The 14,419-nt window shown below is 39.8% G+C and overlaps 1 protein-coding gene across 5 annotated transcripts in view; it reads left to right on the top strand.

The window, feature by feature from the left end:
- The window catches only part of enox2 (ecto-NOX disulfide-thiol exchanger 2), a 160,997-nt gene that overhangs the window by 141,312 nt on the left and 5,266 nt on the right, over positions 1-14,419 (top strand). For 4 of the 5 annotated variants that reach the window (XM_041048649.1, XM_041048650.1, XM_041048653.1 and 1 more), the window contains 5 exons: positions 3,337-3,451; positions 5,763-5,950; positions 7,933-8,073; positions 12,597-12,653; positions 13,504-13,609. In XM_041048649.1, the coding sequence (XP_040904583.1) occupies positions 3,337-3,451; positions 5,763-5,950; positions 7,933-8,073; positions 12,597-12,653; positions 13,504-13,609 (607 nt within the window). The remainder of the gene's footprint in view (positions 1-3,336; positions 3,452-5,762; positions 5,951-7,932; positions 8,074-12,596; positions 12,654-13,503; positions 13,610-14,419) is intronic. The other variant, XM_041048652.1, reaches the window with a different exon arrangement.

Genomic DNA, 14,419 nt, shown 5'->3' with positions numbered 1-14,419 from the left:
CTTCCCTAGCTCAGGCCTTGAGTGTCTCTCAGGGATCTACTCTCTGGAGAATCACTCTTTTCTATATATGTACACTGCAGCTGGAAGTATTAAAACCTATTATGTGGATGGCAGAGTGTTTTCATCAGGCCTCAGGGATCTGTCCATTCAGCTCATTGTTTAGTTTTTTTCCAGTAGCAGCAGGTGGGTGTTTTTAGATAAAAAGCTCTAAAGACCAACTGTGCACTACCTGCCCAGCACCAACCAGCAGCGAGACAACAGTAGTGACTAGCTGATAAATACAGTGGCAGCTAATAAAGAAGATCTTAATCTTAGAAGTTGGTAGAGACCAAAAAAGAGCTAAAAGAGCATAAAATTCCCAGAAATGCAATCCCAAATGAATTGTAAGGCCGCTTTGGGTCTCCTGAGTGTTTCACTAAGTGACTGTTTGCCAATAAATTCACAACACCGACTTTTTAAGGTGATGTCATAATGTATTTATTGAATAAAGTAATAAAAAAAACACACACACACACTGAAATAACACAGCTTTAGAGTTATTAATCTCAGACACCTTATTTTTGATGAGATCCTTGAGTAAAATACTGTAGGTAATGGTATATAAATGTAAACTTTATAAAATTGATATGAGAGGAATGAAAATTCAGTAACAAGAATGCCAGCCTGCACACCAACATCTCACTCTGTTGGATTTGTTGAAACTAAAGGAAGACTTGGTTGTACAATCTTGTCACAGAGTGGAGGTTCTTCCCTCACAAACTATCTTTATTTAGGCCTATCATCAAGATACTCACTGAATTAACATTAATTAGTGACAGCTGAAATGACAAAAGCAACACTCAGCACCAGCTGAACCTGAGAAGTTGCTAGCTGAATGTTTTCTACACAGCTTTGCTAATGAGTGCCGCAGCTTAGTGGATCTATGTATCTCTCCAGCCTCAGAGTCTGAATGTAGAGTCACTCACCGTTGCGCCTAAATAATATTTCACTTTCACACACGCTAATTTTCACTGGCTTATCCAGCAGGATTTTGTTCCGGAGAGCCCTGCTGTTAAAGGAGAGAGTAGCAACAACGCTAACAGGCTGAGGCAGATAAAACAGCACAGAGCACAATGAAGAAAGGGCTGGATTTTGATTGGTGTTATTTTAACCGATACTGTTCCATTAAAATATTCCCAGATCTACTAATTTCACACATTGACGTGCTTTAGAGGCCGCACTGTACAAGATTGGCAGCCACTGGCCAGTGTAAAGAGCATAAGTAAGTAAGTCCAGTTGCTCTGGGGTAGTTTATCATCAAATAGGCAGCCAGTTTCACTCTCAGTCATATTGTATATTCAGTATGATTCTCTGGCCTGGAGGTGAAATATGGAGGAACAAGCCGTGGTGTTGAGTAGCTGCAGCTCCCAGGCAGAATCAAATAACAGCTGCCTCCCTCTATCAGTGTTTTTATGTGGCGTGTGTGCTCGTGTGTGTGCAGTTGATGTGCGTGTGTGCACAGTGTGCTCCACACGCACCAGATGGTTGTGTGTCTGCATGTGCTCGTGCGTGTAGAGTACCTGTTTGACCTCCGCCATGGGCTCAGGCTGATAACGTCAGCTGACAGATGGTTGTAAGTTTATTTACTCTTGGGCAGCTTTTTGCTCCCTTTAGCTTTTTAGGAGTATTTTTCAGGCTGTTGTTGTAATTTCTTCATTGGTAGAACACCAATGCCTCTATCCGCTGGTTTTGTTTGTACAAATTGTATACCCATGTGCATTTCGGTGTGTACTTGTTTAATTCCATCTGTTCAACATCTGTTCTTAAACATGTTAAATGTTTGAACCTTTACATCTAAACTGATGACCAGATATCCTCGTTGATATAGTTGTGTACACTCCCCATACATCACTAAAGGTCAGTTAAGTGTTGATTTTTGTGCAAAACCACTATATTAAAGTACAAATCACAAATGTAAACAGGATAATTAATCTCACAGCATGAACCTCTCAAAAAAAAAAAAAAACTAAATAATGAGCCAATATGAAGTTGCAGGAGAGACATGCATCTTCAAAAGCTAATATTGGCTCTGTGCCAGTTGTTGTGTTTCGATTTGTCTGAAGTCTGCGGCATCTTACTGCAAACCTACGTTAGCGTGATTAAGGTTGAACACTATAGATTATAGTGTAGTCAAATAATAGGATAATGGAAAGCTAAATTGTGGGCATCAGCCTGTCAGCATGAGGAGCACGAGGTTCAAAATACTTGAAAACATATCAAGTATTTTTTTTTAAATTTTATTCAAATAAAACACATTTTGCCCACTTCCACAATCCGCCCATGTTTAAATGCATGTCTGATACTTATCTCTGTGCCATTTTTTTTTTTTTTTTTTTTTTTTATTGTGTGTGTGTGTGTGTGTGACCTTCAACTCTCTGAGAGAAAAAGTATTAATGTGCGTCTCTTTACAGTATTTTTGGCTGTGCTCTCCACTCTCCTTCTCCATTAGCATTAGATCTTTTGCTTTTAAAGGAGACACACTCAAACATCTGCTCACAATAGGGAATGAAAATTGAATTGTATTTAAAAACCCATGAAAGCACTGATTTTCATAGACATAATGTCCATGGTTTGATGCAATGTGTGAAGGAACACAAGGATCTGGTTAGTTTGTTTTGCTTTTCTCTTGACGCAGACCTGGAGGGTTCGGGCTCATTTACAGCCAATTCGGTGGGTTGACCTTAATCTTTAAACCATTTTGAAACCTGCTTCTGGTTACTGGTCTCCAGACAAACGTAGTCATTAGTGAGTCTGTCTGTGAGGGTGAAATGAAACGGAGAAGGTTTTTTGTTTTTCACTTACTGCCTGTTTTTCCAGATGGGCATTCAATTAGAATAAAAATTTTAAAAATGGACAGAAAAAAACAACAACAATAGACTTGATGTGCACACATGTCATTCTTTGTCCCCCTGAATCAGTATCTTCTGAAGTTGTAGTACTTTGATGTTTTTGACAGGAGCTGTGGTTGTCAGTGTCATATACTTAGCTGCATTAATGTGTTGTTTTCTCCAAATAACAAGAGCAGTGAAGTACAAAACTGTGGGGCCTGGCTATATTTGTGCTACCATCTGCCCTGTTGCTGTGCCAGAGGAATTGAGCCCCAGCTCTGAGACCATACTTTTCATCTTTATTCATCCCCACTCCTTTGTTCTGGACTGATCTCTTTTAAATATTCCTTACAGCTAATGCTTAACATTAACGGTGAAATCAAAGAGGTGCATCACTGATAATCCTGCCCCGACTGGCAAAATGTGCCTCACAGCTCTGACTCACCCCTCTTTCCGTTGTGTTTTTCAGGAGATTAGAAACATGCACAACGAGCAGCTGATGGGCATCAGGCGAGAGGAAGAGATGGAGATGTCTGATGATGACATGGAAGACACCCCTGACAGCAAGGACTCTGAGGACTCAGGTAGGCATTCACAGTTCAACACTTCTATCAAGATGACAGGCCATACACTGATCATGATCTCCAGAGGATGAACACAGTTTTAAATAACTAAGGGAGGCAGCTGTGTTTGACTGAAATGACAGTAATCATCCCCCAAGCATCTGACAACCATCTGACAGCTCCACCTGAATAAAAAACACATTCAGAGTACATCAAGGTGCTTACACCAGACACGCTTTACTGGTTTGATGTTGAACATTGCTGGTAAGTGACATCCACCCAAGTCCACCCTTGTGAATGTACACAACAACTCATTAGTGTGTGTGTGTGTGTGTGTGTGTGTGTGTGTGTGTGTGTGTGTGTGTGTGTGTGTGTGTGTGTGTGTGTGTGTGTGTGTGTGTGTGTGTGTGTGTGTGTGTGAATCTGTCCACACCTGCCAGCTGCCATCTAATTTCAGATTGGGGTACCACTGAAGTGCCATAATCTTGTGTTTCTCCCTCAGAGGAGCCTCTTTGCATTTGCTGAAGCAAAAAAAACGGTGCTGCTAATCTCTCAAAGCCCATTATAATAACCCATAGGTCTCGAGTAGTCACCAGGGCAACATGCTATAACCGTCACCACCACACGTAATGCTGTCTCTCAGCTTGTGGTCTGTGCGTGTTGTTGTGCTCTCTTCACATACTTTTTCTTCTTGCCTTTTAATCAGCCTGATCTCTGCCATTTGCTAATATGACAGCTTCTCTAATCAGCATGCAAATGTATGTAAATGCAGTCGTGAGCTCAGCCCCTTCTCTTTTGCAGGCTTGCTATTTAGCTATCAGTCATTAGCATGGCTGTCAAAGATCTGTCAGTTCACTTGATGATGCAGCATTGGCCGAGGTGACAGGTGTTAATGTGGCACTTCTTGATATTTGTGTTAACAGGCTGACTGTTACACCCCCTTTACTCACTAACCTTTAAGCAGAGGGGGCATGTTTACACGTCAGCCAGCTCCGCTGAAAACACCTGTGTTATGACTGCAGCCTCTTAAAAAGTGAATCGATGCTCTGCATCTGACTCATGTACAGAATAGAAAGCAAAAGAACTGCTCGGGTGCGTGAGTGTGTGCCTAAAGATGTGTGTGCACACGCACGCTTGTGGATATCTGCAGGTCGATAGTGCTGCCTGTTATGTAACAGAAGGGGAATTGCTCAGAATCTGGCCAAGCGTTTGACATCTCCTCACACCAAGTTGATGAGGCTCTCAGATCAATACTCTTCTCACCTCAAACCTTCATTTTGCTGGAAGAAAAGTACACACAAACATGGAATGGACACACACACACACTCACCCAGCGAGAGTTCATTAACACTGCCAATGGTCCTCGATGATAGACTGCAGGCAGCACTCATGAACACCCACACAAAACCTAACCCGACACGCTTTCATGCACATACGCACACACTCACACAGGATGGGGCTTATCTCCCCAGTCCAGTCAGTGTATTGCACTTTCCCAAAGAGCTTCCCCTCGAGGTCCACAGGGGGAGAGCCAAGCTGATAATACTGGACATCGCTGGTGCTGAGCAGGTCTCATATAATAATAACTCCCACTGTCTCCTCTCTTTGCTCAATAGGTCAGGTCAAAGAGCTCTTGGACAAAACTCTCTGGGATTATCACAGCTCTCAGTAGTCTGTTAATATACTGTAGGAGTTTGATTATCTGATGTGGAGGGAGTGTCCAAATGACAACATTATACCTTGAGATTTTGGACTCTTGTATGTTATATACAGATCTTAACAAATTTGCAAGTGTAGGGCAGCGAATTTCAAAATTTTCATCAAGCAATATCCTTAATGTTACTTAAGACAGAAACGAAGGACACGCTCAGATGATGTAACAGTCATATATAGGTTTATATTAAGAAATTTTATCTATTTCCACTGTGCTTCAGAGAAATGATCTTGTGTTCATCATTTCAGCATGATGTACAGCTCTAAATGCTACAGTACCCATGAGCACAGGCCACCGTTGCTATGCAGAAGAGGTCAGAGGCATGAATGAGAGTGGCGGCAAATTCAGAACACGTCGTTCACATTGTTGAACGTGTTAACAAAACACACTCAACAATGTGCCATAGTCGCTGACATAATCACAAAACATAAAATTTAAAAAAAATTATATTTATATTTATATTTATATTTATTTATATATTTATTTCCACAAAAGAGCCAGGTCATGGATAAGTAAGGATCAAAAGCCACTCTGTGAAACTGAGACCCCTGCGGTGTTATAGATTTAAAAAAGACCTCATTGTATACTGTCCTCTGTACGTTGTGTATAACTCTCTAGGTGTTTCCCAAGCAGAAGCCTTAAAGGAGGAGAACGACTCGCTGCGCTGCCAGCTGGACGCCTACAGGAACGAGGTGGAGCTGCTCAAACAGGAACAGGGCAAGAACCAACCAATCAGGAGTGAGGAGGACAACACACACTCACAACAACTCAGCTTCCTGCAGCAGGCTCTGCAAGGGATGCAGAAGGTAATACTTAATATATATATACACACATACACAGAAAAAGACTTTTTTTTTTCAAGTCATCCGTCCAACAATAAGTTAAATCTCATATTCGTTTCTGTTATTCACCAGGTTCTTTGTAAGATCAAGGTTGTTCAGGTTAACCTATTGAATTTTCTATGCACAATGAAAAACACAGCTGTCATTTATTCATGAGGCCCGGCTCTTTAAAAGAAGACCAAGAGCTTTCTGGGAACAGGCAGAAAAGTACAGCTGTCTGGAGCAGCTGTTAGACTTTTATGAAGAGCTACTGAAAAATAATATTTTCAGATTTACTCTGGTTATTGGAAAGCTTATTCGCAGTTGAAATAAGTTTTACTTGGGATTGGAGGGTTGTGTGCTACAGTGCACAGATAATACATGCAACAAACCCAAAGCTATTAAAATTACTTAAGACCATTTATTCAAAGAAAGATAATGAAAAGTATTAGATTTTTTTTTTTTTTGTTCTCTGAAAATATGCCTTGGATGTCATATAGTAAGTTTCCTTCCAAATGCTGTTGGAGAGTCTCTTTAGTCTCTTACAAATTAAACCTATTAATGGGTTTAATTATGTCTAAACTTATTTAGAAAATACAACATATGAGATTTTATCGGGGATATAAACAATAAAACCCTGGACTTATTTCCATTGTTGTGTCCACCAGCCTTTCAAGACACACATTCAGTGTCTGACACTGATAAATATTAAACACATAGGAACCAAAACACTTGAAAGTGGAATTATTCTACGATTACTAGGATCCATTCACCAACTGGAAAAGTCCAGCACGGACAATAATTCCTGGAAGTGCTCAAAAAAAAAGAGGAAGACTTTTATATTTGAACAGCTACAATTCCACATCAAGTGGGCAAACTACTACTACGTGTGATACGATCAGAAGCTATAGAGCAGCCATTAAAGGGACCTCGTGGTGCTTTTTTATTCTTAACCAATTCATCTGTGGGTTATATGACGACCACCTTTACATGTGTAAAAGAACGAGCACAATAATGTTAGAAATATACCGCTATAAATACTGAAGAACTATTAAACTGACTCATTGTGGCATTTGTCAAGTGTCCTCACTTAGCTAGCTGTCACAGGCAGTGGAAATTATGATCGATTCATATTTAGAAAAAAAGAATCCATTAAGCCCCTACTCTTCATTTCTTCCTGCAGAGAGTAATTACCTTTCCAGCTTACATCACTCATGGTGTGTTTATGAAAAGAATAGGTGGATGGATTAAATGAATTGGAAGACAACGAAATTGGATACCTCTCCTTGCCAGGGTCCACATGTTGTATCATGCAACCACATAGATTGCAATGAAATATTATCAGCATGTACTGGAAACCTGTTTTCCTCTTCCATGAATTATAGTGCGTTTAACAAAAAAAAACTTGCAGATGAAACTTCCTGGCTTTAAAGACCCCCCTCGTGACGTGCAGACCCTCTTTTTAATTGCTGAAATTAAAACAGCAGGAGATGAATCTTTTCATCCGTGTTTACCAGATAACTTCAGAGTACAAATTAGCTATCAAAGCTTTCTCCACACCAGTTCTTACATTACCCAAAGCAAGGATACAAAGCAAATGAGTGTTCATTTTCTCATGATGTTTTACCTTTATGTGTAATTTATAATTTTGCATTTACAAGCAAAAGATCTGGCAAATTACTCCTCTTAGACACATACTGCACAACAGAATGGAATAATATAGAATAAAACAGTTGTATTCTCTCTAGAAAATGTTTATTAAAGATATAATTCACTTCAGTGTCTAATTGTTTTTTTGTAACAAGCTAGAGTTATAATTACTGGTGTAGGGATTACATGCTAAATATTAATAAAACAATTGGCTGGCTGTTCCTCTGCTTTCAGAGCAGTAAGAGTACAAGGTTGGTATCGTCACGGTCAGTTAGTTCACTGTAGCATTAGTGGCTTACCGTTCTCCCTCTCTGCAGCAACTGTTGAAGATGAGGGAAGAATTAAAACAGCGGGAGTCCGAGCTGGAGAAGAGTTTGGAGGACAAACAGCAGCTGAAGAACCAAGTGCAGACCCTGAGAGAAGGACTCCAGAACTTGCAAAACGCACACATGATGCAGGTTGGTTTGACCGAAAACGCACTTTTATACACAGGGTTTTCTGAGAATGAAGAAAAGGGAAGAGTCTACCATGTATCATAGGAAAGTTCATTTCTGGGTTACTCTTTGTTTGAAAGTGAACGCTGTCCAATTTGCACTTTAATAAGAAAGAAATTAGTTCAAGATGAGTTTCAGCGCACAGAAGATATTGTAGAAATAAATCATCAATAAACAAAAAGACAGAATGTGATAGTTGTAATATGTAGTTTATGGCTGAGAAAATGACTCAATAATTTGAATGGGTTTAGAACGTATTTCTAAGCCCATCCAGTGTTGCAAAATAGCTATTTGGGTGCATCTTTATAATATCAACACTGCGGGAAAGGGCCTACCACAATGAGACAGGCAATTTCTAACTTCAGTCAGTGTTCTGGTGTTCCCATTTTCCTCCCAGGGTGTTTAATGCGTTCTTTTTTTGACTCTTTAATTTCTAATTTCCCTCCAAAAAGTTGAACAGCATTCAAGTTTTATGTGGCTCAGTGAAATGATGGTGATCAAACGTTTATGACTTCCCCTCATTTAGCTTTTATTAATGTAATCATTTGAAGTACTGTTTATCATAATTTATGTTTAAACATTTCTTAGCTTTTCAGTGTCCTTCAAACTTTGTTCTACGTCACTGTGAAAAACCTTTATTGACAGTTTATATTTACAAAAACAGATTCACAGTGTCACATAAACTCATAAATTGCTATTGTGTTGGCTGTACTATATCTTTAGTGCTGAAATGATTAGTTTATTAATCAATGAGTCATTTGACCAATAACTAATCAGCTATTATCAACTATTTTGATTATACTGCGTTTTCATGTCAGTATCATCTGAAATGTTTGAATAGCCTACTGAGAAATTTTTCCTCTGGCTCTTCCAATAATCATTCCACAATGGAAACATAGGCTCATATTTTTTCAGGTCTGTCTTAAAACAATAGTCAGGGACCCATGTGAACGCTGAAACAGATCTTGCGTGCTGTAATCATTCCTTCTGGTCACAGTAGCCATTGAAATCCCTTCCTAACATGTCTCCAGTGTAAAAGATGGAGGACGAAATACACCAATCCTGCTCTGTGAAAACGCATTCTAAAGTTTATCTGTAGGTAATGTGAGCCTTCAACTGTGAGTTAGTGAGTAACTTTCAAAGTTACAGTCTTTTAGCATGAAATTCCCTCTTTCTGTGAGGGGGAAAAAGAAGAGTCAGGGAAATCAGTAAAAAAAAACTGTAATTCTGTACAAAAAAACCATAACTTTGGAAGGTGCTTACTTTATTTGATTAACTCAGGCTGCTGAAGCCTCAGATAAACTGTGGAATGTATTTTTGCACAGAAGGAGGACTGGGCATTTTGTTCCCCACCACTTATATTTATGGATTTTTTTATGGACAGTAGGAATGATTACAGCAAGCAAAAGCTGTTTCAGTGTATATACCGTCTGGGCATGTGAGTGTTGTTGTCATAGCGGACAGTGCTGCATTCAAACTAAGCTTCATTTAAACTGGCACACAACTGATGCAACAGCCTGCTGCAGTAGAAATTCATCCTCCTTTGCAAAGCATACAAAACATTAAATATCTAACATATGTATAGATATTAGTCTTCCGTCGTCTTTAAATGTGTAAAACCCAAACTTATTCAAATCCAAAAAGTTTAACTATCTGTTTTACGTAAACATACAAACTAAATGCAGTTTAATAAGATTTTTTTTGCTCCTCCACCAGACAAGATGTTTCTCTCTCCTGTTATTTTGTCTAGTCGTCTGAACTGCATGTTCTCAGCGTAGCCACATTAAGAAAACACACACACAGAAGATATCTATTCATTTCCTAACTAGAAACATATTTAGCCTGGTTGACCGCAGTAGAATTGTTTCCTTATTTTTCTGCAGCATGAGATTTCATATGACATCGACCACCAGCAATCCAGTCACGTACTTTTCATTCCTGAGCCTGTTTTTTGTTTTTTTTCTTCTTTCCTTTGGGCCACATCAACGCTGGCATCACATAAAGCGCTCATTTTTTGTTTGAATTGACCAACAGGCAGTAACAAAGAGAGAGATCACACTGATCTGACTATGTACACAGAGTAATAGTGCAAACACCAGATAGGGAGATATTATCTGCAGAAGACATCGCACTAATGTAAACCGCTGCTGCTGTCTCAGAGCTGTGATAGGCCACATCATCTGTTAGAGCCATTCGCTCTACATTATTCATCCAACATCACATTTGTTGTGTGATTGAATGTGTTGCTTACATTGACGCATGTTTTTACCAACAAAACTCCCATCTAATATTGATTAGTGGCATGGTGTATTACTACAAGTGTACACGGCTAAATGCAGCGCACCACAATCTACAGTCTGATTAAACAGCTTCAAGATTCAAGGGTCATTTTTCTCCGTTAGACATGTCATGTTTACTAATGTTTCAGGTGTTCGTTCGCAGTATTCAAGTGCTAATGTTTGTTAATGTTCCTTCTGGTTTGGAATAATGAGAGGAAGGGCTGCCATTAAAATGAGCCTCAGGTTCAGTCGCCTATTAAATTGGATAATAATGCAAACAAGAGGCTCTCAATCCACGTGGGGAGCTGCTCCATGTGTTGTCTTTTTGCTCTGAGATGTACGAGCCGGCTGCAGGTTTCATACAGCGCAGAGGGGAATTTGTAATTTGCTAACTTGTAATTTGAGATTTCTTCATGCCATCAGTTCTCCTTCACTGGTCCAATCACGGTCCCTGCTGTCACCAAGCTGTCACCTCACATTACTGGATTGACACCAGTGCAGGTCACTGGGGCTATTAACCTTTTTTTAGTATTATTGTGATCACAACATGCGCCTTGATCGGTTTTTACGCATATATTTTAGTGCTGCCACTAACAATTCTTTTCATTTTTGATTGATCTGTTGATTAATTCTCTAATTAAAGAGCTACTCTAGTGACTTACTATAGCATCTCTGTGAAGTTGGGGGAAAGATGGTTAAAATTGGTGCAGCTGAGATATCCTGACTTGAAGTTCTGGTTATGAGTCAAGCTCCAAAAATAATGGATCCTACAGTCTTTTTATTTCGCCCGTCCTACCTGGTAAATACCCATGTCTTTGAAATTCCACACCCCAGTTTGTAATACTTTATGAGTAAAAATGGAGTTTGCATTACCAACCTAACGAGAGATAACCCTGATGACGTAACCCCCCCCTGCACCTTTCCAAATTTGGTATTTGAGGGCAGCGTCTGTACAGTTTCTGTAACTTTCTAAAACTAACAGTCCAACATTCATGTCCACTTGACGCAGTGATTGGCCAGGTGTGCAGAGGTGTGAAAGTGAGCAGGCTTTGACCTCCTCCCTGAAGATTCCTTTTATCACAAAGTCACTTGTCACTTTTTATATGTACAAATGCCTTTGAACAAAGCCTTTGAAGAGAAGCTGTCCAAAAGTGTTACCCCCATATTCAAACTTCACTGAGAAGGGGCTTTGATTGTGGCCTTCGATTGTGGTCATCCAGAACAGCTGTGAATACTTTTGCCTTCAGACACAGTCAGACGACACCTTGTACGCTCTAGTTAGTTTCAGACATGCCAGCAATGACCCCTTTTTTTTTTTTTTTTTTTTTTTTTTTTTTAGAAATTCAAAATTTAGAGTCTTTAAGCACAACAGACCGTCTGAAGTTGTTTGCCATTTGGTCCAGCAGAGGGCGTTCTTAAAATTCATTATCAGCTTGACCTCTTGCTGCCTAATTGCCCTTTTTTTGTAAACAAAGCTAATAAATCAAATGGAGGAGAACAGTAGCGAGCATATTCGTGCTGATCGGAAAATTGCGACACCAAGGCAACTGAGAAGCAGTGTGTGCAAGTCCTGTGGGTTAACATGCTAGTTAATTATTTGAACTTGACTTTTTGAAAAAGTGACTGCCCTAGAACACAGTAATGCTCCCCTGTGACAAGTGAACGGATGTTGATCTGTAAATGCCCCTTTAGTGGATAGATTGCAAGAGTTGAAAATGCCAGTTTCAGAGTCCAAGTTAATGTCTTCAGACAGTTTATTTTGGTAAACGAATGGTCAAAATACACATGTACTCAGCTGACAACAATATAAAAGGGAAAAAAAGAAAATCCTCACATCTTGACAAGTTGGAACCAGTGACTGTTTGGCCTTGATATATCAGTTATCAAATTTGTTGTTGATTGCCTAACTCACTGTTTCAGCAAATATATTTCCAAGACTTCAGGACTCACAATGTCTTTCATTGTTACAAATGTAATAGCTGACTGTTTGTGCCAATTCTGACTTGAGAAGAGTTAATTATATCCATATGGAGTTCATTGTCATTTGTTCAAATTCAGCACATTTCTGGACATTATTCTAAAAATAAACAATGCTTGTATTTGTCTGTTTTTGCGCACCATGCTGTGCACCACCACGCTCTCTGTCTATATTAGCACTTAGCTTGTTTCTCAGTGGCTTACCCCTCATATGTTTCTAATGTGCCACAGCTGGAGATGTCGAAGCAAGATGACAGAGGCAGCGAGGACAGCGCTAATCAGACCAGTGTAAGTGAAAAAAAGGTTTAGCCCTCCTCATTCATCTCCAGATATTGTTTGTGTCCTCATTCTCTCTTCTTCTTCTTCTCCTTCCTCCTTCTCCGACTTTCTTCTCTAACCTCTTCCAGTGACATGACAGATCATTACAAGCCAGTCGAGTTCAGTGCAACTGCATTTGTCATTGAACAAATCACCCAGACACAACTGGGCTAGGAAATAAAGGAGTCATAAAGCAAAAATGGCTTGCACATGTGCATATGCCAACACACCCACACACTGACACACGCTCGCAGGGTGTAATGGATCGATTAAAAACAGAAAAAGGCCACCAGGCATCCCACACCATAAGTGGAAAGAGTACGCACAATACAATGTGGGACAACAAACAGACAAAAACTCTTCTGTCGCTCCCCTGCCTTTTTTCTGCCACCTGTCAGAGATCTGAAACAAACAGCTTGATCATTTGCCTTCCAAGTCTCTTCCCCTCTCCCTCCATTTGTTCTTCTTGTCTCCTTTTATGTGTGTGTGTGTGTGTGTGTGTGTGTGTGTGTGTGTGTGTGTGTGTGTGTGTGTGAGAGACATGCATTTCATCCCTCTATCAGAGTTATAGCTGCTGGCTGAATATTCTCCCTTGCCTCATTATCCCCATCCTCATCATCTCTCCATGTTGATGTGCTGGTGGTGAAACTTTCTGATGTGTTCATTCCACTTATTTGTGTTTGATTGTCTTTTTATTGTGTGCCATGCATCAGCTTAAATTTGAGCTTGTTTACTTCACGTCAGCAACAGTCAAGTCGTGGGTGGTGGCAGATTCATTTACGCGAACTCAGTGTATGTGTGTGTGTTTGTGGGTGTGTAGGAAGCAACAGTATCAACAGTGGTGTCCTGCAGTCAGGAGAAGGAAGGTCCAACTGAGAAGAATCCGCCGAGTCCTGTCCACTCTGAGAGGGAGGCTCTGCTAGTAGGTACGCTGACGTGACTCTGTTTATATCACTTTGATATAAACATTGTTTTTGTTGTGTTTTTACCAATTAATTGCTCAGTATTCTTAGAGTGCGTACAAGCAAACAGACATAGTGTTATTATGCATTTCTAGGGATGTTTTGAGGCACATTTCAGGAATATGCACCAGAAAAAAAAACACAATATGAAACAGAAAAAAAAGAAAAGAAAATAATAAACACCAAAGTGTTTATACCTGTTCCAAATGGCCACAACACAATCCACACTGCCTCCTGTTTGCATTCTGCTGCCTCACTCATCTTTATCCAGGAATTATTTGTGTGTGTATCTGTGTCTTCGTAGTCACAGTGCTGTTAATAGTACAAACGGGGATAACACAGGAGATAACACAGTTTCAGGCAGTCTTCTCTCAGTATTCATGGTGTTGCACAAAAAGTGACAGAAGTTTGAAAATAAAGAACTTAAGAAATAAGTACAAATCCAGTCTGCTTTCAAAGATCTGTACACCTGACCAGTGGCTGCATTATTTCCTGCATTATTCCCTCTCTTAGGTCCTGTGTCAAAATCTGGTTTATCTGGACCTGTATTATTTCAGCTTATATTGTGACCACAGTTTGCATATTAATAAACAAATATATGCCATTTTATAACTGACAATTAATGCCTGGGATCAGGAAAGATTCCAGCTTAGGGCAATTGATTGTTTAATTGCTTGCAAGTACTCATTAGTAATGAGTATTTGAAGGGCCCAGGATAATACATATTTCACAGAAAGGTAGGAAGGGGGTTCAGCTCAGTTTTGCCCAGGGCAG

Source organism: Toxotes jaculatrix, chromosome 10 (assembly GCF_017976425.1).
Source record: "Toxotes jaculatrix isolate fToxJac2 chromosome 10, fToxJac2.pri, whole genome shotgun sequence".
NCBI lineage: Eukaryota > Metazoa > Chordata > Actinopteri > Toxotidae > Toxotes > Toxotes jaculatrix.
This window is presented reverse-complemented; position numbering and strand designations above follow the sequence as displayed.